The sequence below is a fragment of the Citrus clementina genome, unplaced genomic scaffold (genome assembly GCF_000493195.1).
Source record: "Citrus clementina cultivar Clemenules unplaced genomic scaffold, Citrus_clementina_v1.0 scaffold_4, whole genome shotgun sequence".
NCBI classification, from domain to species: Eukaryota; Viridiplantae; Streptophyta; class Magnoliopsida; order Sapindales; family Rutaceae; genus Citrus; species Citrus x clementina.
The window spans coordinates 22,414,993-22,437,299 of NW_006262274.1; the positions used below are offsets into that span (position 1 = coordinate 22,414,993).

General features: G+C 33.1%; 3 protein-coding genes across 3 annotated transcripts; 1 reads left to right on the forward strand and 2 right to left on the reverse strand.

Annotated features, from left to right (window-relative positions):
* Positions 1-1,218: 1,218 nt before the first annotated feature.
* Positions 1,219-2,075, reverse strand: LOC18045081. Its single transcript, XM_006438248.2, has one exon. It carries the CDS (start codon positions 1,977-1,979, stop codon positions 1,476-1,478), a length of 504 nt encoding a protein of 167 aa, XP_006438311.1. The 5' UTR covers positions 1,980-2,075; the 3' UTR covers positions 1,219-1,475.
* A 5,377-nt stretch (positions 2,076-7,452) lies between these two features.
* LOC18044853 (high affinity nitrate transporter 2.5) lies at positions 7,453-9,529 on the forward strand. Its single transcript, XM_024186431.1, has 2 exons — positions 7,453-8,693; positions 9,102-9,529. The coding sequence occupies exons 1-2, from the start codon at positions 7,531-7,533 to the stop codon at positions 9,460-9,462; spliced, it is 1,524 nt and encodes a 507-aa protein (XP_024042199.1). The 5' UTR covers positions 7,453-7,530; the 3' UTR covers positions 9,463-9,529.
* Positions 9,530-15,465: 5,936 nt separating this feature from the next.
* Positions 15,466-18,307, reverse strand: LOC18044854 (polygalacturonase At1g48100). Its single transcript, XM_024186542.1, has 8 exons — positions 17,894-18,307; positions 17,616-17,744; positions 17,222-17,389; positions 17,074-17,109; positions 16,763-16,970; positions 16,221-16,302; positions 15,975-16,083; positions 15,466-15,867 (listed from the first exon to the last, which is right to left on the reverse strand). The coding sequence occupies exons 1-8, from the start codon at positions 18,182-18,184 to the stop codon at positions 15,466-15,468; spliced, it is 1,425 nt and encodes a 474-aa protein (XP_024042310.1). The 5' UTR covers positions 18,185-18,307.
* Between the last annotated feature and the right edge of the window lie 4,000 nt (positions 18,308-22,307).

Below are 22,307 nucleotides of genomic sequence, written 5' to 3' on the forward strand. Positions count from 1 at the left end.
GTGTAAAGATAACGAAAGAGATCTCTGAAAATCTATTACCTTTCAAATCAGCAAAGGAAAAATATAAAAAAGAGTCACGAGCTAAAAGACAAAGTTGATACAGAGAGGTTCGGCCTTTGGACGGTACACATGAAAACGTACGCAAATTTGGTAATTGGTATCGAGACACTTACCGACCACGCAAGCAATGCTTTATCTCTTTTTTTGAAGATTGTGATATGCTTACTTTCTCTTTGAACAATTTGGACGTAGGATATTTATTGTCTAGATTTTTTCTTTTGCTTGATTGATGGGTGTTCGTAGGCCGTTTGATTAGAACTGAAGGGCGTAATCAACGATTGTGGGGTTGTGAAGAAGATGATACAATCGATTTAAATAAGGAAAATGGTAAGGAGACCGAATTTGCTAGCAGCCACAATTTCACTTTCATTTTTAACCAGTGCAACATAATATACAAGAACAATTAAATTGAGATAAGAAAATTAATGGGGTTTTGCACGGTCGGTCAGTAAATTCGATCCCAATATCATTTACTCTTTAAGGAAATAAAAGATAAAGTTGGCCTCCCAAAAGATCAGAGAACTATTAAAATTGCTTTGAGGAAACCTTCGGCTTCGTTGTTGGATAACTTTTGCTTTTGGTTGCCGGTGACTTTATACATGGAGATTCTCTCGTGCAGAGGTTCTCCCGTTTCTCAAATATGACTAATTTAATTTGTTTCATAAAGAGTTGTAAACAAACAATGAAAATAAAAATTATTGGATTAGTAAAGCCCCGAATTTCGTGATCTTTTGTCTTCGATCAGTTATTCTTTTTAACAAAATATTTTTTTTTTTCGTTGGCATTTTATGAAACATAAACATTCGCACTGAAAAACTACTCCACTCGTTTACAAAATATTGTAAATGAAAAAAATGATTGCTTGATAATTCTATTGAAAGTCATTTCACTCGGAAAACCAAAAAAAAACGTTTCTCTTGCACTTTTATACATTACCGGTGACTTTTCTAGTAGTTTGATTGGCATATATATGATGGAATCAAGCGGAAGGAAGAAAATATATAAATAAATAACAAATTCTTAATTGTATGATAATGACAATGAATTCATAACCAATTAAAGATATATATTTTAAAGAGTGCGACTGCGAAGAAAGAAGATATTTTGAAAAGATTATTGATCAACGTTGTTGTGGTCCTTGACCTCGACAGGGTGATGTTTTGATATAGCGGAGAAAATAACAAGGTGATGTATAGATGCTTCAAATAAATGTGACAATTAATGTCAAATTATTATAAAGACGAGCTAGAATTATATTAATTAGGAGATCGAGAAACAATTTTCAAGGTTTCACGATTCAATGGAGTTGAAGTTGAGCTAGCCTCCGATACGTAGCTGTTATTAATTAATTAGATGATGTTCTGCAGGATGCATGGAGACGGACGCGTGGCCGTGTGTCTACCGACTAGTCTAGTCTAGTCAAGCCAAGTGGCCAATGCCATGCAGTTGCTAGTCATGTGGCGCAACGTTCTAGTATTGTTAGCAAGAGGGGAGGGTCTACCAATTTCAGCAAACGCGTCATCGCAAGAAGCAAAATCACTCACAGCAGCGCCAAGGTTCTTGTCCAGGGACACTCTGTCGTGTTCCTTTACATTCTTCTGAGCCGTCCTCAGACTTACAATGGCGTAACCAAGACTGTCGTGGCAGGTATCCAGTTCCCTTGATGTTCCAAGCCTTTTCGTCACTTCTTTTGCGCTCACTGTTTCCGCAATCACTGCACTAATTGCAGCTTCTGTGGCCATTTCCGGATTTGTAATCCCCTTCACTGCTGCCCTGCACAGTTGCTGATAGTCCGTTTCTTTGCACAAGTCACGCGCTGGGCCTGGGGTTATGGCATTGGCTTTTTCGCCGAGGAGGATGAAGCCCGCCGCCACGGCCGCTGCAACAAAGATCAATGACAATGAGTTCTTGATAGCCATTTCCCTCTAATTTCCACTTTTTTGTGTTCTTTTTTAATTGTGTATATGTTTCTTCCTCCTTTTTTCTCTTTCTCTTTCTTTTACTTTTTGTTGGATGTGATAATTTACTGAATTTTTAGTCTGTATATATACTGTTTATGACTAGGTTGTTAGCTAGTCTCTTTATGGCCCTTAAGTTTTATAATTAATTAAGGTTGTGATATGTTTCTTTTGAGTGACGTACGGCATGTAATAAAGTAAAGATTGTGATATGTTTCCTCATAAATGCACGGTCGATGGATTTTTCCTTTTTTTTTTTTTTTGTTGTCTGTGGATCCATATCGGATGAAACAAAACAAATTTGCGACGTTGAAATAATAAAAGCTAAGATATTGCATAAAGCCATAAACCATATAAATTAAATTTGTATTTCATATGATAAAATAAGAGAATATCTAGAAGAATGGAAGAAAGAAAAGGAAAGAAAATTTTAAAATGCATGCCATACTAGGAGCCGATAGATGCAACGAGGGTATGTGTGTAAAGCTCAAAAAGAGAAGAAATAAAGATTTTTGAGGCATCCATGTGGTCCTTTCCAGAATGATGCATGGCATACATTCAATTGGGGTCATGGTCGTCCATGCATCCATGCTACTGATGCAAGCCATGGGTTACGTGCCTTGCCGATATATTGTCATCATCATCATCAAGAATCGAAAAATAAAAAATATATAAAAAGTCATTCCCAACAGCCAACGGGGATTGAAAGTTAGAAACCCACCTACCCAAACAAGAGTCCAAAGTAAAACTTATTAAGTTTTTATACATTCGATTATGTAAGGGATGATCTCATGAATCTCCGTTAATTAAAGGAAACACGAATCTTACAGACTAAAACAGAGATTACGTTCACATTCCTCAATCCTGGGAATTGACAACATGAAATCGGCTTCCACCATTCCCATTTGAAAAGTCGTCAGATGCATACCTAACCCCACTTCCTCAGTCTCTGGCAATGCCTTATGCCATTTGCCAAGCACTTCCAAATGTTCTTCTCGTGCCTAAATTCGGATTCTATTATGATGATGATGATGATGTTTACGTTTGAAGAAGCCGCACTAGTAAGATCCTGCGCAGTGCGCACTACAAAACATTTATATTATATTATAAACCGATTTAGTTGTTATTATAAAACAAAAATTATTAATGTGTGATAAATATAATTATAATTAAAATAATGAAAATAATATAATTTATTTTTATTCTTATATGTATAGGACCAAATTAATCTAACTTTTAAACTATAAAAATAAATGTTTAGCGAATACTTTAGTATAGTTCAATTAAACCACCAAACACGGCTTTAGATCATGTTTGGAATCCAAGTTGAACAGTTGTACCTTAAAAATTACAATACTAAAATATTTAGTAAACATTAACTGTTATATCTTAAAAGATATGTTGATGTAATTTTTTACTTATATAATAAAAAATTTATTATATCTTTAATAATTTTATTAAAATTATTATTTAAAAATTTATGTCTGTTATATACTATTAATTTTTATTTTATAATTATAATTTTTTTTCTACAACAGTTGTACTTAAAAAATTATATAACCTCAATCCCATAGACGACTTTAGACTCATGGACATATATTAGCTGTTTAGCCGCTCGATTTCTCCACCATGAAAATTAAAACTTAAAACAAAAAGAATCTGAAACCCAATCATCGGGAACGGCAATAACTGCAGTAGTAATTGGCTAGGGAATTGATCACCTTACACATAGCACTGGTACTTCATAAAGCTGTAAGACTAGCAAATAAAACAGGACCTTGCTAAGTTACAGCTAATGTAACTTAGCAGCTCCCAATAGAACAAAGTCAACCATTTGAAAGAGTATAGGTGCTAGCCAGATTTTTCAAACAACCAAACAATAATTTATATGGACTCTTTAGCCATGATTATGAACTCAAATCCACCATCAAAATAGGCATCCGACTTTGAGTTTTCTTCTAAGTGACCATTACAAATTACACCATTTTCTTAGAAGTCAGAACCCGGATTGATCGAAAAGAAAAGTATGTAATAGTTGGATCATTTTCGATCCAATTCATTATAGTACCTTTTGAAATGTTTGGTACACTCAAATTTTTTTTGGGGGGGGGGGGGGAGAGGGTAAATATGACATGGCCACTCTTAACGGCGTGGTTTTGTTGAGCTTGAACAATGTTAGAATGCAACTTAGGTTAAAATAGGACTAATTAGGACACTTGTTGAAGCATCAGCAACTCCCAAGTCTTATGGTTCCAATTAACAATTATGGCTTATATGTATAGTCCTATTAGTCAGTCATAGTCAATTATTGAAAAAAAATAGTGACTGATGGTCAACAAATGCAAGCGTAAAAGTGATGTAAAGAAGACAGGCTTGTGAATAGATGGCTGCCAACAGTTATATTACAAGAAAAATGAAACCAATAGATTATATATAGAAACATTTTAAGGATACATCATTTTGTGTCATTTGCGTAGTCGTGTTCCCTTAAGAACCATGAAATTAAAACCCTTTGCCTTTTTCCCTAACATATATACGATACTTCATAGCGTTCAAGTATGCAAACTGCTCACGGGCCTTGGCAAAGAAATAATTATTCCGTTAGCCGTTGGCCATTCTTTTCACACAACATTAATGTTTGATAGTTAAAAGACTTTACGCACCAATCAATCCACTGGGGAAGTGAAGCATGAAATTCTGCAAACCTGGAAAACAGAGAAAGACATCTCCGTTTAGTACAACTTTTCAAGTAAATATTATTTAAATAAAGTTTTTACGAGTAGAGTTTTTACTTAAAAATTTTTAATTGTTTGGTTGTCAATAATAATTTTTATTAAAAATTTATGAAATTACTTATATATGTAAGTCTTTTTAAGTTATGTTATGAAAAAAATAAAATAAAATTGTCAAATAAGTAGATAATATTTTAGATATTTTAACATTAAAAAAAAAACTTTTTAACCTCTATTCTCAAAAGTTCAAAATTTGAGTTTTTACTAGTAGAGTCAAAATAACTTATTTAAGCTCTAAAAGTTATACTAAAAAAACAACCAAACAACAATAAAAATTATGATAAGAGCTTATGGAATTAAATAAAGACTTATGATCATTAGATAAGTCATACCAAACAGACACTAAGCCATCTTTGCTCTAGAATACTTTTATTAAATTTTGTGTGGTACAAGAATTCTCTGGTTAGAATCTCATTTACATTTATTTAATCAAAAATTTTATTTTAAGAAATGGAATATCATTTGGCTATAATGGATGGGCATGTGGTTTCGGTTCGATTTGATTTTTAAAACCGAACATCAAATCCGATCGGGTTCTATTTATTATAAAAAGCTTAAATTTAATTTACTCTTCAAAAATATTGAAACTTTGATTTATCCTCTCTTTTTGTTCATAATTCATAACAATGAATGTGTGACAAATAGAGAGTATATTGATGATTTTTCTTTTCGTCTTCTTAATATAAATGGAAATAAATTTATGTTTTTCACGCTTTTCAAATTAAATTAAAGATTGTTATTCTAAGTAGGGGTAAATTGAGATTCACCTATAAATTTATAATTGGTAATAGAGAAAGCCTTTAAAGTGTCACGCCTCGTCTACTTACTATTTAGTATTTACCACTCGCATTACAGGAAGTGAATTTGGAAAAACAAAAAAAAAAAAATCGAAGAACACCCAATTTTTTTACGTTGGCAATGAATATTCTGATCGAGAGTTATCAAAGAAAGTATATGTTCACCATTAAATAATAATAATAATAATAACAGAATCTGTTCACCATTAAATAATAATAATAATAACCAGTCTAATAATATTTTAACAACCATTATTGGTCGGGGTATCAAATGACCAATGTACCCTACATAGGCGACTCCGCCACAAGTCCACAACCAATGAATCTGCCTTCCTTGTTCAGCAGTCGTCACTATTCACCAGACGGGCCCTGGCATTTCCATTCATAAATTACAAATTGGCAACATTTTGAGATTTACAAGTTGCAATCGGGGTGCAGTGGTCTTTTCATGATGAGGTAGAAAGTTCAAAGGAGAATCTCTTGCCAAAAGTCAAGAAATGGTGAATATTCTATGATTTAATGGTTCGCTAGTTGCAACTCAAAATTAAATTCCAAAGTCAATGAGTGCCTTGTGCAACTTGGTCTTTTAATTTCGCTTTCCTGCAACTACAAGCTCTGAAGTTCATGCAATACAGACTTGGCGGACGTGAAAGTGTTCCGAAATTTCAACTTTTCTTTTTGACATAAACAAGGGGCATTAGTCACCTACACAATCCTCCGAGTCACAAAATTTTTGAAGACTTCGAAATTTGCCGACACTCAAACATACCAACAGAAAATGAAAAAAAAAACAAAAATTACTGACAGTAAGAAGAAAATGTCGTGTATATCAAAGCTACTTCATCAGCCGTAAAACATCCCAATAGCATTCTGCCATTTGTACATCCATTATAAATTACATTATATAAAAGAATAATCCACAAACTCTTGTACAAATTTATTTTGTACAAACTGATGTGGCATGATAAGATTGGTTGAATTAAATATCACTTGGCCCACATGATTTATTTTTATTATTTTATATTTTCATTCCACCAATGAATTAATACCACGTCAGTTTGTACAAAATAAATTTATACAAAAATTTGTGGCTGTATCATTACTCTATATAAAAAACGAAAATGAGATTCATACAACAGTTAGCACATCATTTAGCACCGAACGGTGCGTTTCAAACTAAATATAAATTAGTCACTGTAGTTTCAAAATGTCACACGCATCGTCAACACACACACGCTTTCCCGCTCTCTCTCCCCCTCAAATCACAGATCTGCTCTCTCGCCCTCTCCCTCTCCCTCACGGCACAGCCCTGCTCTCTCGCCCTCTCCCTCACGGCACAGACCTGATCTCTCGCTTTCCCCCTCACGCGACAGATCTGCTCTCTCGCTTTCTCCCTCATGCCACAAATCTGCTCTTTCGCTCTCTCCCTCATGCTCCATTCACCAATATGACCAGCTGCTGTACACCACGCTCCGGTCTCACTGTCTGTCATAAACGCCCTCAATGAATAGATTAAAATTAATCGATTGAAGTTAATCATAATAAGTTGATTATTTTTCATGAATTAAAGCTATCAGTACAAAGCTTACGGAGGGAGAGAGCGAGAGAGTTTATGTGTTTGTCAACAGTGTGTGTTTTACCATTTTGAAGCTACAATGACCAATTTAAATTTACTTCAAAACCCACCGTTCGGTGCTAAATGGTGTGCATATCGCTATTGTATAAAAAAGTACTGGTCTATTCATTTGACTATGTATTACTTTATGTATAGAAATGAGAAGCTTCGGTATTATATAAGTTGTGCCAAGGACGCCACTTAGTTCCTATCTTCATTTCCAACAAAATAAAGGAGCAGGAGGCAATTCTTATTTCTTAGCGCCCCCTGAAAATATCTCTTCAAGTTCAAGACATTGTGGACACAAAATGGAAGTGGAAGGGCAAGACATGAATAGTATCAGAAGAGACACTGATGAGCCTCGGAAATTTGATCTTCCAGTGGACTCAGAGCACAAGGCCACCGAGTTCCGGGTATTGTCAACAGCAGCACCCCACATGAGGGCATTTCATCTATCTTGGGTGTCATTCTTTTCTTGTTTCGTATCGACTTTCGCAGCTCCTCCGCTCCTTCCCATCATCCGAGACAACCTCAACCTCACAGCAACTGACATCGGAAATGCAGGAATTGCATCAGTCTCGGGTGCTGTCTTTGCTCGTATTGCCATGGGAACTGTTTGTGACTTATTCGGTCCCCGTCTTGCCTCTGCTTCACTCATCCTCATCACTGCACCTGCAGTTTACTTCACTTCTATCGCCTCCTCGCCTATCTCCTTCCTCCTTTTACGCTTCTGCACCGGCTTCTCTATCGCCACCTTCGTCTCCACTCAGTTCTGGATGAGTTCAATGTTTTCAGGTCCAGTAGTTGGCACAGCTAACGGCGTTGCAGGTGGCTGGGGCAATCTTGGTGGTGGTGCAACACAACTCATCATGCCCCTTGTGTTTGGTGTCATCCGAGACATTGGTGCCATCAAATTCACCGCTTGGAGAATTGCATTTTTCATTCCTGCCCTGTTTCAAACTCTAGCAGCATTTGCAGTCTTGATCTTCGGCCAGGATTTGCCTGATGGAAACTTCTCCGGGCTGCAGAACTCCGGAAACAAACAAAAGGATGAATTCTCACGGGTGTTTTATCATGGGGCTACAAACTACAGAGGGTGGATTTTGGCATTGACTTATGGTTACTGTTTCGGGGTGGAGCTAACAGTGGACAACATAATCGCAGAATATTTCTACGATAGATTCAATCTGGAACTTCACACTGCAGGAATGATCGCAGCGAGTTTCGGGTTAGCAAATATCGTTTCTCGGCCTGCTGGAGGAATGATATCGGATATAACGGCAAAGAGGTTTGGGATGAGGGGAAGGCTTTGGGCTTTGTGGGTTATGCAAACCTTAGGAGGTATATTTTGTGTTATTCTGGGGCAGGTGGGATCTTTGACTGCATCCATTATAGTGATGATCATCTTCTCCATGTTTGTCCAAGCTGCTTGTGGGCTTACGTTTGGAGTAGTTCCTTTCGTCTCTCGGAGGTAAGAAAACTTCAACGCAACAAGAATTACTGTGGCAACCAACGAATTTTCCAAAATCTTAGTCAAATATGATGTAGTGATATCGATGGTGATAGTGACGGTATTGGTGCTACTGATCACCAGCTAAGGCCCCTAACTCATTTTTCAATAGCAACCAGGCCATAAATATCAACGAATTGATGGATGGCCAGTCAAAGAGAAGAGAAACAGGATAGTAAGGCTAAAATTGACTTTAGAGGCAGAAGAAGCTAACCAACCACATGATGGATAATTGTCAACTGATAGGATCTTAATTAATTATAATTATACACGGTAACCTAGATATATAATGAAATAAATCCCATTCCATAAGCTACGCAATGTTGATGCGGATGTTGATATTGATACAATTAATGCATATATTTTCAGGTCACTGGGGGTTATATCTGGAATGACGGGAGGTGGGGGAAATGTAGGAGCAGTCCTGACTCAGCTTATTTTCTTCAAAGGATCCAAATACTCCAAAGAAACAGGGATCACTCTCATGGGTGTGATGATCATTTGCTGCACACTCCCAATTATGCTAATTTACTTCCCGCAATGGGGCGGAATGTTCTGTGGTCCATCCAAAAATATGACTACTGAAGAAGACTATTACTTATCCGAATGGAATTCGAAAGAGAAGCAAAAGGGTTTCCATCAATCGAGTTTGAAATTTGCTGACAATAGCAGAAGTGAAAGGGGAAGATCAAGAGTGAACACTACAACTATTCCCCCCAATCAAGTTTAAGTTCTGCTTCAAGCCTCTAGTCACCAGCTATTAGCACAAATGTAATGCCCCTTTATGTAATTGCAACGTTCAAGCTTTAGTTTATCAATTTTTTGCTTGTCTCAATATGTCCAAGTGCTCGAAAAATCTCCTCACAGTATTATCATATTTAGAATTGAGGTATTATAACTTTTAAGATACAGTTCCTGTACAAAAAAAGTTGTTGTACAAAAAAAATTATAACTATGAAACAAAAAATTAATAATATGTAGTAAATATAAATTTTAAATAATAATCTTAACAAAATTATTAAAGATATAATAAATTTTCTATCATACAAATGAAAAATTATATCAACATAATTTTTAAGGTACAACAGTTAATGTTTAGCAAACACTTTAGTATTGTAACTTAAGCTTTTAAGGTACAACTGTCAACCTCAATCCCAAACGTACCTCAAAATATGTTTACAACTGGGGGTTCTTTTGTCTCTTTGTAATCTACATGTATGCTTATATCTTTGTTCTTAAATATCACTAAGGTTACCACCTGTCTGAAATGAAAAAAAATATATAGAAACGGTCAAAAACATCTTACAACTCATGGCTACGCTCTCGTGGAAGGCTCAACTTAAAAGCACACAAAAGCCAAACAGGCATGCTGTCTGGAAATGGATGGAATACAACATTTGACTAAAGTAAGTTTAAGATCAACTTAAAACGAAAAACGATAACAGGTTGTGTTGAAGATCAGCAGGTAAGATAAAAAGTTTTATCATATTTAGTAAAATACGCCACGACAAAGGATCTGTAGCAATGCTGCCATAAAAGAAACTTTAATTGAAGTCATTGAAGTTCACTGAGATTTACCATCTCCGCCGGCATCAAATAAAAAATATGGAAACCGTCGATAGTATTTCCTACCCATTGATTACGCTTGCGTGCAAGTCTTAGCCTCCAAGCACACAGAAGCAAGGCAAGCATATTTTCTCTGTCTTGAAATGGAATATAGCATTTCGCTGAAATAGATTACAAACTTCAAAAAATTAAAAGAAAAATAAAAAGAGAGAAAAATGACAACAAATTGTGTCAAAATTCGGCAGGTTAGAGAAAAAAATGTATCGTATTTAATAAAATACATCATGATAAACCTGTATAAATACTATCATCAAAGAAACTACAGAGGATGTAGGTCAAGATTTGATATAGTTCACATGACTCCAAAAAAAATAAAAATAAAAAACTGATGTACTCAAATGACAAAATTTGTTGACTCGAATAGGAAGGAATAATTTTCACCTGCGAAAGAATAAATAGCTATTAGCAATACTGTCAAATGAATTGATATCATTGTAAACGTTGATATTGATTTAGCATCATGTCCATAGTAGTAGGTGAGTTGGTCCTGTAAATTGGAGGTTAAGGGACCATGATGAAAAGAAGCAAAAAATGTTAAATGGGCTAAAATATTAAATAGCATTATTTAAAGGGGAAAATTGCAGATAAGTGTATTATTAACAGTAACCCCATAATTATGCCCCAAGTTATGCATAAATAGTAGGAATGGCAATAGGGAGGGGACCAATCTCTCTGTATCCATCCTCGATATTTTGCGTATGTTCTCGTCCCCTTCCCGTCCCCGAATAATAACAGGGGATCCTAGAGGGTCTCCGATCCCCGAATAATTAATATTTTTTTTGTTTTCGATTTTGAGTTAATCATATTGAAATAAAAAATTCAAATAAAAGTAAAGTTCGAAATATATCTTACATTAATATCCATTACAAAAGTTACATACATTAAATTAGTAAGTAACGCAGCATGTAAGGAATACAAACTTCTTTTACAAACTATCATAAACAAATTAATAATCTAATATAAAATTGTTACAAATAAAATCGAATTTAGATTCAAAATTAACTTTTTCAATGGTGGCGTTGGCACTTTATAAATGTGAACTATTCTTTTTACAACACAATAGTTAAATCGGAGTAAATCAAGAGCAAATATTAGATTAGATTAGATTATATATTAAAATTGTGATTGGATGTGGGCAATTATAACATCTAAAAATAAATAAAAAATAGATTTAAGTTTAAAATATTTAAAGAATATTAAAATTAAAAAAAATTGGGCTAATAGAACCTACTCGGTCTTTTTAATGTCCTAAATAAAAATTTAGGACTTTAATTAGTTAATTAGGCTTAAAAGTTTAATAATATAAATATTTTGATTTTTTTTTATTTTTACCAATATTTATAATTTTATAATTTTATAATTTATTTACTAGTAATTTTAATAAAATAAAATAAAATTAAAAATTAAAATGGGCAAATGGGTAGGGGATAGAGATTTCACCTCATCCTCGTCCCCTCCCCGAATAAGAAATTGGGTATGAAATTATCTCATACCCTCTCCAAATGAGAAAAATCCCTGAAAGTACCCGTCTCCATGAGAATTTTTGTCATCCCTAATAAATAGCACTTACATCTTATTTGCTTAATTATCGAAAATGATTATATGAAATGACACATAAACGACACACCTTCGAAGCCGTTGCTCTGGTTGATCTGATGATCTGGCACCCCGCGTGCAGATGTAGGTCACACGGTCAAATTGGGTTTTGATAGGCGGGCCCATTCAACATTTCACAGATAGTAGGTCAAGACTGGCCCATAAGTAATTCTATTTCATTTAATACTACAAATACCTCCTTTTTCCCTTTAATAGACAACGTTTTCATTTATAAATCTTTCAATTTTAAATAACTTTCTTGCTCTTAAAATTCTTTTGTACTTTTGATATCCGTATTTTTTTCCTTCAAACTTTCTCTACTGTTTAATTTCTAAACCTTACATCTTGGAAAATAACAAATATATTAATGGGTGTAATAAAATTTTATCACACCTACAAAATATGGGCACAGTAAATAGTTTGAGAATCCTTTAAAAATGATCTGTTTGTGGGATAAAAAATTAATCAACTTTAGTTTCTATGTTTATTACAAGAATTTTATTAGAATTACTTCTTAGAATGAGAGTTCTGTTTCCTTTTTCTTTCCTTTCTATTTTCATTTGTCAAGTGACATAACTTGAAGTATACCATAGCCTTTAAGAGGTGGTTTCACTGAGAGTATAGTCTTTTGGAGAATTATTTAACTGCAAAGAAATGAAAAAACAAAAAACAAACAAACAAAGGAAAGAAAGAAAGAAATATTGCAGTATTTTAAAAAATGCAGGGATATAAAAAATTCATACTGTGCAAGTAAAATAATTGAACAGAGGGAAAAAATATATAATTAGGGATAATGAGATTTTTATGAAATTAATAAAGGATGCCAATAGTCCTACTCTTTGCTAAAGGAGGTCTATTTTTTATTTTAAATAAAAAATTCTGTTTAACTTTCGGTGGAATCAAGATAAATATGAATAACTTATCTGTATGAGTATGACCAATATCATTTTTATCCTTTATTATTATTATTATATTAAAAAATTTTATTAATAACTCTGAAAAAAGAAATTAAATTTTCAATAGATTGGATTCGTAATGGGATGAATATTCGAAGAGGTTGAGGACCCGCATCTAAAGCTTTATCTTTGCTTGTAAAAATGAATAGAGGCGAGGCCGCACGGGCATGCGCATGCACTGAGATTCTCTAAAGGGGGTATGTATATTGGACGGTGTCAGCAGCAGCACCACCACCACCACCAGAAACTTCATCAAGCACCTTCCATCTAAGCTAAAGCCAACAATTCATTGCAGAAAGGAAAATTCACCCGAAACAGAAGTGGGTCCAACCGCAACGGGCCGGAGAGGTGTACGTGTTTGGTCTATTCGGATCCTCGAATGACAAATGCAGCTCATCTTGGCCTATTCATATCCTGACAACCAAGATTCATAAATTAAATATAATGGTAATTAATTTCCTCACCCATTCAAATATTTTTTTTTTTTAGCAACTCAACAGATTTTAATAATTAATCCAATTGGAGCACATATTTATGCACATGCTATGGTGGCGCATCTCCCATATACTTACAGCTTTGTCACATTCCATTCATTGACTGAACAGAATGGAAGGCCTAGTGATTAGTGTTGTCAACTTTATCTGAAACTTTTTGCCCTTTTCATTTCTCTGCCAAGAGAAGTGGTTGACTGTGCTCTCCCACAACCCCGGCTTTGGGTCTCCACTAACCTAAGCTGTGCTTTTCTTTTGATCTTTTCAGAAAGAGAGGAGGAGTGGAAATTGAAAAGGATTCTCTCTTTCACAAACACACACAATAGTGACTGCTGATGCAGTTAGTTTCAACTTTCAACATGGCTTGCGAAATCAACTACCATAGATAAATACATATTAATTAAATAATTAACTTATATAATCTGGGTGCAATTGTCGCAGAGTTGATGTCCACTTTACCGGTTGCTGCAGGCTGATTAGAAAAGAATATTGTTTAAATATATGTGGGTAATGGATTCACCAGTGTACAAGAAATATTGAGATGATGGAAAGACGTGGATCTCTGATGCGGTTTTACAGATACCACAGATACCTTTAGTTCAACTTTCTAGTTAATTAAGGTCGTTAATTACAGGATTATGCGAGCCACATATACCTTTTATTTAGTGAAAAATTAGGTCCTTGCACTGCATAAATAAAAGTTGAAACTACAACAAACCATCACCTTACCACATTAATTTTTTTTTTTTTAAAGTTTGCAGATGGGAAGCAGTTGCCACAAGCACACACCTTACTTTAGGCTTAGGGGGAAGGAGAAACTGCAGTACAGTCATCATGATCAGGCCCTAAAACATTTATATTAAGGGCCGTTTGAAGTTGTTTTTCAAAGATTTAAAAGTGATTTGAAAAAGTAATTTTGGTATTTAGTAAATTGTTTTAGAAATCACTTTAGAGAAAATTATACTTATCTTGTAAAAATATTGAAAAGTAAGGAAGAATTACCTTTTAAAAATTAGTTTTAGGACTAATTTGGTAATGCCATAACTTTTAATATAATTACTATTAGGTATGCTATGAAAATAATCAGTTATGAAGAAAATTTTGGTCAAATTTATTTTTAAAAGCAGTCGTATGTGTTTGGTAAATATTATTATTAAAGTATTATAAGAATGTAAATGACTGAATTGGATATAATACTAAATAAAATTTATTTACTCATTTCTAAACATGTATATAAAATATTTTTTGTTGTGTATATATAATAATTGATAATTAAATAAATATTTTGTATTATAATTTTTTTTATTTTGTTATCTCAATATAATTGAAAATAATAATTATCTCTTTAAAGTTAATATTTTATTTCTTAATTAATAAGGATAATTTTACATTTTTATAAGATATAAAACAAATTCTCAAAAATTAGCTTTTAAAAAACTACTTTTCTCTGCTTTTCAATCTGTTGTAAGATAGGGTGATTTTATCAAAAGTTATTTCTTAGAAAATTTACTAAACACCAAAATTAATTTTTTTTTTTTTACTTTTGAAAATCACTTTTAAATCTCCCAAAAGCAACTGTAAATAAGTCTTATACTTAATATAATATCATATATATTCTCATATATATTATAAAAATCTAAAAATTTCCTTATTAATTAAGAAACAAAATCATTAACGTTAAGGATGTCATTATTATTACCAATTATATTGAGATAACAAAATAAAAATAAAAATAATATAAAATATTTATTTTAGTCATCAAATATTTTACATATATATATATATATATATATATATATATACACAATAAAAAAAAATTTTATGTGCATGTTAATAAAAATATGTAAATAAATTTTATTTAACATTATACTCATTTCGATCATTTACATTATTACAACAATTTAACACTGAAATTTACCAAACACATACGACTGCTTTTAAAACTTACAGTACTTTTAAAAGTAAATTTTATTAAATATATAATTCATTTTCTTCACATCTGATTATTTATACAGTACAAATAACAATAATTATTTTAAGGGTTATAACATTACCAAACTGCCCCTAACACATGTGCTCACGAGATCTTGCAATTCTTTTGACCGAACCACTATCCCTTCTCAAGCAATAGTCTATGCTTGAAGGAACCAGAGGAGCCTGTGATTTTCCGTAGGAGTTCCAACACAAGGCCTGTTGAAAACTTTGATACTTTGACGAGGGTTTCAATTGAATGTCGATTAGATCAACGTCAGAGCACGGGACGCTGTTACTACATGCTAGATGAATTGGCTGCACTGAATATGTTCCAATTATCTGATTGAATTCAACACCGGATATTGCCACGGCTCCTGTTTGGTTGTTGCATAAATGCTTGTCACAATAGTATTGGTCAATTATTATAGGAACCTTAACATCCGACACTTGAATGCTGGAAAATGAAACGTTCTTGACGGATCCAATGCCACCCTGTGAATTAACTGAAATATTATTACTATCAGAAGCCAATGCTAAAGTTTACAATTTATAATTAATATTTAAAATGAAACATCAATTTATGTACTCGAATTTGGTACCTGCCACGTCTTTATCCTAACCCCAGCTAGAGTATTTTGCAATGAAATTTTCTCCACAACAATATCGGAGACACAGGCAACGCTCTTGTCTTTCCCTAGTCCTCCTAAACTGTGGTTATTTATTATAATAAGAAACAAAATTAAATTAACAACCATCTTTTGCTTAATGCCAGATACATGATACTGTATACATCTTGAATCAGAATCGTGATCAGTGCACCGAATCAGATTTAATATCTTGCTTACCTTATACCATGACCGGGGCCGCAATTAATGTGATGGATGTGAACGTTTGAGCATCCAGTTTGTATTGATACACAGTCATCTCCTATTCAAAACGAGAACCCATGTGTTGTTAACATTTAAAAGCAATATTACCAAATCTACAGTGATGTTGCTGATGTGCGCACGCTGGTATCATATTTCCTTTTTTTTTTTAATTTTTTATTTCTCTTGGGTCTAGGAATCACGGTTAATCACTAATGCTTGACCCACAGAGCCCAGGAGAAAAAGTTGCCCTAGTGCTTCTGTTCATGCTTGCCTTCAAAAGTTAGTTTAGTGACAGTTATGTTATTTTAAAAAAAAAATTCTTGAAAACCAATCATATTTTCCCGCAGCAGATTACTTTTTGTCTGCAATACCAACGTGCCATGCACCATCGATTCTCTATTTAATTATTGGAATTGTCACAACCACACGTAATAGGCAATTAACAAGGTTTATACTGTATATAAAGATAGGTGTGTGTGTGTGTCATATACAGCTAGTACTTAGTTCTAATTTCTTACCGCATGCAATATCAGAATGCTGAATTTCTACGTCTTTTGTGTTTTGAAGATGAATGCCGTCGGTATTTGGGCTATTTTCTGGAGAAGAAATATGAATATTTTTAACCTTGATCCCACCGGAGCTGTCAAATTTTAGATGGCACAGAGGACTGTTGTTGATTTTGATATCTCGAACTGTGACATTATAGCTTGCATAGAATCTTAATGCCTGCAATTGTATTGCAAATGCAATATTAATTTAGAGCAGTCTACGTAACTACTATGATCATAAATTCTAGTAATTAATTCTAACTAGTGAGGGAAATCCTTACCGTTGGTTTCATTTCTGGAATGTGTTTGGATTTCTTCTGCCAATGCGATGTAACAACGTATAGCTGCTATTAATTATACTATACGAAAAAAATTAACTTATATAATTTAGTTTGAAAGAACTATATATGATATCATTAATACACTAACCTGAATAGAGTTACTTTCAGAGCCGCCCCACCATTCAAAGCCTTGACCATCAACAATTCCATTACCTTGAATGGTGAAGTTATGGAGCCATTTGAAATTTATCCACTGAAACAAACTAGATTTTGGCCATGAACCTACTTTTGGAGGTGCCAAAAGGGTGCCATCAATCTGTTGGAATTCCACTTCCATTAGTTTTGTTTGTTAGTGTCATGCAAACTAACTGTGTAATAAGGATATTATAAGATAAAACTGACAATTAATTGTTAATTATAAGAATTAATATACTCATTCCTGTCCTTTTTCAATTTTTTTTTTTGGTTTAATTTAATAAATAATGCGATGAAATTGCTGTTCGAGAATCAGTGAGATGAGCTAAAAAGAAGAGAAAGCAAACCTGAAGAACAAGGTTAGGCATGCATGGACCTTGAAGAGTTATGGGCTTGATAAGGAACTTGAACTCTGACGGAATTTCCACTGTAGCCCCAGCCACCCTGCATGCAGCTTTCCATGCTGCTATTAGTGCCTGCAGTTAAATTATATTGACAATTTAATAACTTCTCAAGAAAATTATTCACACGCACACACGCAGAGACACACACACACACACAAAAGAACGTTGGTATATATATATATATATATATCTTAATTTGCAGCTAACGTTGTTTAATTTACCTTTGTATCATCAGAAACTCCATCTCCCTTAGCTCCAAATGACAAAACATCGAAAATACTCGACTTCGTCCGGTTATAAGAACCATAATGAGGAAGAGGTGCTGGTGCGGGTGATGGAAATCTTGAATCAGGCTCAGGGCCATGCTTATCTTTCTGATGCTTGTGAGGGCGGGGCTTGCTTTTCTTGGTGTGATGCTTTCTTGCCTCGACTGACATTATGGAAAATGTGACCGACACAATCAGCAGAAAAATCAGAACAAATAGAAGAGATGATTTATCGTTTCTCCTCATCTCAGCTCTATCTCAAACAGATCAGGGAATTCTGAACGGCAGCTTGTTTCAGGTGGGTTTGCTTTAATTTGCTCGATCGTAGCAGAAAAGTGAAGTAGTTATATATAGACAGTTATATAGAGAAATAGAGTAGCGATGGCATGCACATTTTCATTTGCAGTTGTGGTGAATATAGATATTATATATAAATTAGGTTAATGCCCCCGGCCCCAGGTATCTTTACTGGCACGTACAGCTAAAGCTTCCTTTGTGAGTTTTAGTGGACACTTCAAATGACCATTTTGGCCATTCCCGTTTAGAGAGTGGCTGTTGTGTTGCTTGTTAGAAGTGGTCAAAATAATAGCAACCATAGCTAGTTTTGTGTTGGGGGGCCGGGGGAAGCTTGTATTATTAGGATAAGGTTTGGATAATTTTCTTAACCCACCCCCATAACAAAATTTAAGAAACTAAATACCTAAATCTAAGCGTGATGATATAACATGAATGGTTGTTCGTGCACTGGAAGAGAGAGTAGTCTCCTATCCTAATTCAATCAGCAGACGAATTAGCGCACTAACTTACTATATTCAAACCTTCATCCCTAAAAGTGCCTTTCAAACAAGTTGCATTAAATTAAGCAAAATCGAACGCCCCACCCCCACAAAATGTCAGCTATTAATCACTTTATTCGTTAACATACATCATTAATAATGTCCAAAAAGAAAACCCCAAAATGGAAGGAGGTGGTCCTAGGTTTTAAGTTCCAGACAAATTAGAGTTGGCCACTCGAGCTTTCACTCTCATTGCATTCTCTCAGTCTCTATACGATGTTAATTTAATGAGAAAGTATTGAGTTCAATAGAATTATTGTCTTTCACGTGTACTTTTAAAATACATTTTAAAATACATTTGCCACAAGAATTTAACAAATTAATGAAAGAGTATATCTTGAAAAACATCCTCCTTTTTTTCTAATTTAATGCTAGACTAAAAGAGTGATTTACATCTATATATATATATATATATATATATATATATATATATATATATATATATATGTATGTATGTATGTATGTATATAGAATAAAACTTCGATAAATTATTAACCTTAGGATTATGAAAAATTTATTAATTTAGTCAATATTATTATATCGATAAATTAATAATTATTAATTTATATAAGTAATCGCATTCATAATTGAAATTTTTATGAAGTATAAAGATAGTATAAGAATGTAAATATTATGTTAGATCGTATGATATAATTCTGATTTGATGAATCACTTAATAAATTTTTAGTTGAATCACGATTACGTGGTGACTCATAAAAAAAGTATTTTACAGATAATAAGATTTTTTAAAATTTATTACTTAATTAACTTATCTAATTATTAATTTACCTTCCAGTCGAGATTAGTAAAAATTATTATTTTATTAAAATTATTAATTTATCAAATATTAATTTCACTAAGTGATACCATTGTGTATATACCCAAGTGCTGAGAATACAGCTAGGTAAACAAGCTCGTGTGGAATCAAAATCTGGTCATTCTGACAATAAGAAGACCCATTTCATGGAAGAGATAGAGATATGGCAGTTTTTTTCAAGTTACTAGATGTTGAGGACCCCTCTACTAGCATTCTAATGGGTAGCCTCAGGGCATAGGTGGAAGTTATGGTTACCACGTTCATACATGAAACGTGAAGACTGAAGATAAAATGGAGAAAAGAGAGAGAGAGAGATGAATTTGTATTGTGATTATATAACTTATCAAGTGATATATACATTACAAATATTTTAATTCAAGATCATGCACTTTGTTAAGGTCGGAAAAGCTATCAAACTACATGTTTTAAAAATATAATGACATTATACTATTAAATTATATAATTTAATAATTTTTTAAAATTTTAATAAATTCTAAAATACTAAATCTAATCAATACTTACACATACATACATACATACATACATACATATATATCATTCTCCAATGAAGATGTCACTAAAGTATAAAAAAATTTGTCTATTACTGTATTAAATTATGTATTTTTGATTTGTTAGTTATATCTTTAACAAAATAAAAATTCCTTTGTTAGTGAATGATTATACATACATACATACATATATATATATATATATATATATATATATTTATGTATTTATGTATGTACGTATGTACATATGTGTGTATAAACCCACGCACACTCTTTGGTTATTAATGCGTGGGGGGGCATCACCCAGCAGGGTATGTTAAGCAATGCAACTTAATTTTGTTTGTTATCTTCAAGCAAGCACGCCCTCTAGAGGTGGCAAAAATACCCGCCCGGTCCGGACCCGGACCGTACCCGGGTGTTGCGGACCGGGTATTATCCGGCCCGGGTATGAAGCCGGGTGGGTCTTGGGCATCACTTGATAAACCCGGAATCCGAATTTTATTAAAAAAAATTATAAAATATATATTATTTTAAATATTTTATATTTATTTGACTTATTTATTATACATATATAAAGTTTTAAATACTTAAAATTTATATTTTCATGTCAAATTTTATTGAAATAAATTTAAAACTTATAAAATTATCAAAAAATAAAAAATATATACACATAAAATATTAAAAAATATAAAATCCGGGTACCCAGATTAAAACCCGGCCCGGACCCGGACCCGAACCGGTTGCATCCGGACAGGGTCCGGTCATGGCAATACCCGGACCCGGCCCGGGGTTTTGCCATCTCTAACGCCCTCGGCGTGGGCCAAACGTGGGACCGGTTATTACTGCCAGCATTTCGCCATATATATATATATGCTGTGGAAGCGACCCAGGTGGGGCGGTGCTTGTCTCTTTTTATTCACAAGCATGATTAGAATTTTTATTTGAGGAGGAAGCGGCCGATGAAAATCTTTTGCTTATTTAAATTTGAAAATTCTCAATTTTATGAGAAGAAGTTGGGGTAACTATTTGGTTCGATTATGATCGAATTGAATCAAGCTGAACAAAAAAATGACAGTCCGATTCAGTCAATCAAAACCGAATGATTAAAAAAATGTCAATTGATTGGTTTTCGATCTTGAACTAAACCAAATTGAAATTCAATCGGTTTAGTGTTAAAAAAAAAAGAATTTATATGTATAAAATAATATTTTTGTATAAAACATGAATGCTTAATGATTATAATTGAATTGGACTAAAAAACAAATTAAATTTGATGAAAAGTATAAAAATTTGGCTAATATAAAAAAAAATTAAATTACATGAACAAACCACATAAAACCGAACTTAGAAATCGAATCAAAATAATTCAGATCTGTTCGGTTCCCGTTCCTAAATCCAGTTCATATTTGTCCCATAACTTCTTGAACCAATTTGATCTAGTTCGGTTCAGTTTTGACAACTCCAAACCGAACAACCGAATCGGTTTATGCCTGGCCCTAAGAAGAAGTTTACTTCCCACTAGTGATGAATATGAGTAAATTTCTTTTCTATTTGTAATATTTTTTTCTAATTTTATGAGCTGTACTAATCAAACCTCCTCTCGTTATGTTTCCAATTATGATAACAGAAGAATTATATGTAACATTATTTAAAAAAAACTTTAAAAAGGGGAATAGCTTGCTTGTTTTTTATTGGTGTAGATATAATAAAAAAAAACATCATTTTCGTATTTCGTTAGATCCGTAAACAATTGGCATGCAAAGTTTTTCTTAATCACACACATATATAACAAGGTAAAAGTTCATTTAATTCTTATATTTTGATATTAGTTTCCGTTTAATTCTTATATTCTTTAAAAATGCCATTAAGCTGTTGATGCCCATGCCGTTACTTTTTGTTCCCTTTAGTTTGTTTTTATAATATTACATTTTTACAATAATGTTTAATCTTTTTGGACATTAATAAAAAATTAAACTACAAATTTAACCCCAAAAATAAAATAAAAAAGAATATATATTCATTTTGTGGAACACTTTACTAAGGAGTTAATATATTAATTTTTTTAATAATGTCCAAAAAATTAGAAATTTAATTTTTTTACACCATTAACTTTTTTGAAATACGTGAACTTCCAAAGAAACTAATATATATTCTTTTTATTTTTATTTTTTGAGATTAAATTGATAATTTAATTTTTTTAATGTCCT

What these genes read in the sequence shown, in the direction of transcription:
- LOC18045081 (XM_006438248.2), bottom strand. Translation starts at nt 1,979, where the DNA reads ATGGCTATCAAGAACTCATTGTCATTGATCTTTGTTGCAGCGGCCGTG.
- LOC18044853 (XM_024186431.1), top strand. Translation starts at nt 7,531, where the DNA reads ATGGAAGTGGAAGGGCAAGACATGAATAGTATCAGAAGAGACACTGAT. An exon ending in GTTCCTTTCGTCTCTCGGAG is followed by an intron (nt 8,694 to 9,101) that starts GTAAGAAAACTT and finishes ATATATTTTCAG; the next exon opens with GTCACTGGGGGTTATATCTG.
- LOC18044854 (XM_024186542.1), bottom strand. Translation starts at nt 18,184, where the DNA reads ATGAGGAGAAACGATAAATCATCTCTTCTATTTGTTCTGATTTTTCTG. An exon ending in TGCCTAACCTTGTTCTTCAG is followed by an intron (nt 17,390 to 17,615) that starts GTTTGCTTTCTC and finishes GAATTCCAACAG; the next exon opens with ATTGATGGCACCCTTTTGGC. An exon ending in TTAGGATAAAGACGTGGCAG is followed by an intron (nt 15,868 to 15,974) that starts GTACCAAATTCG and finishes GTTAATTCACAG; the next exon opens with GGTGGCATTGGATCCGTCAA.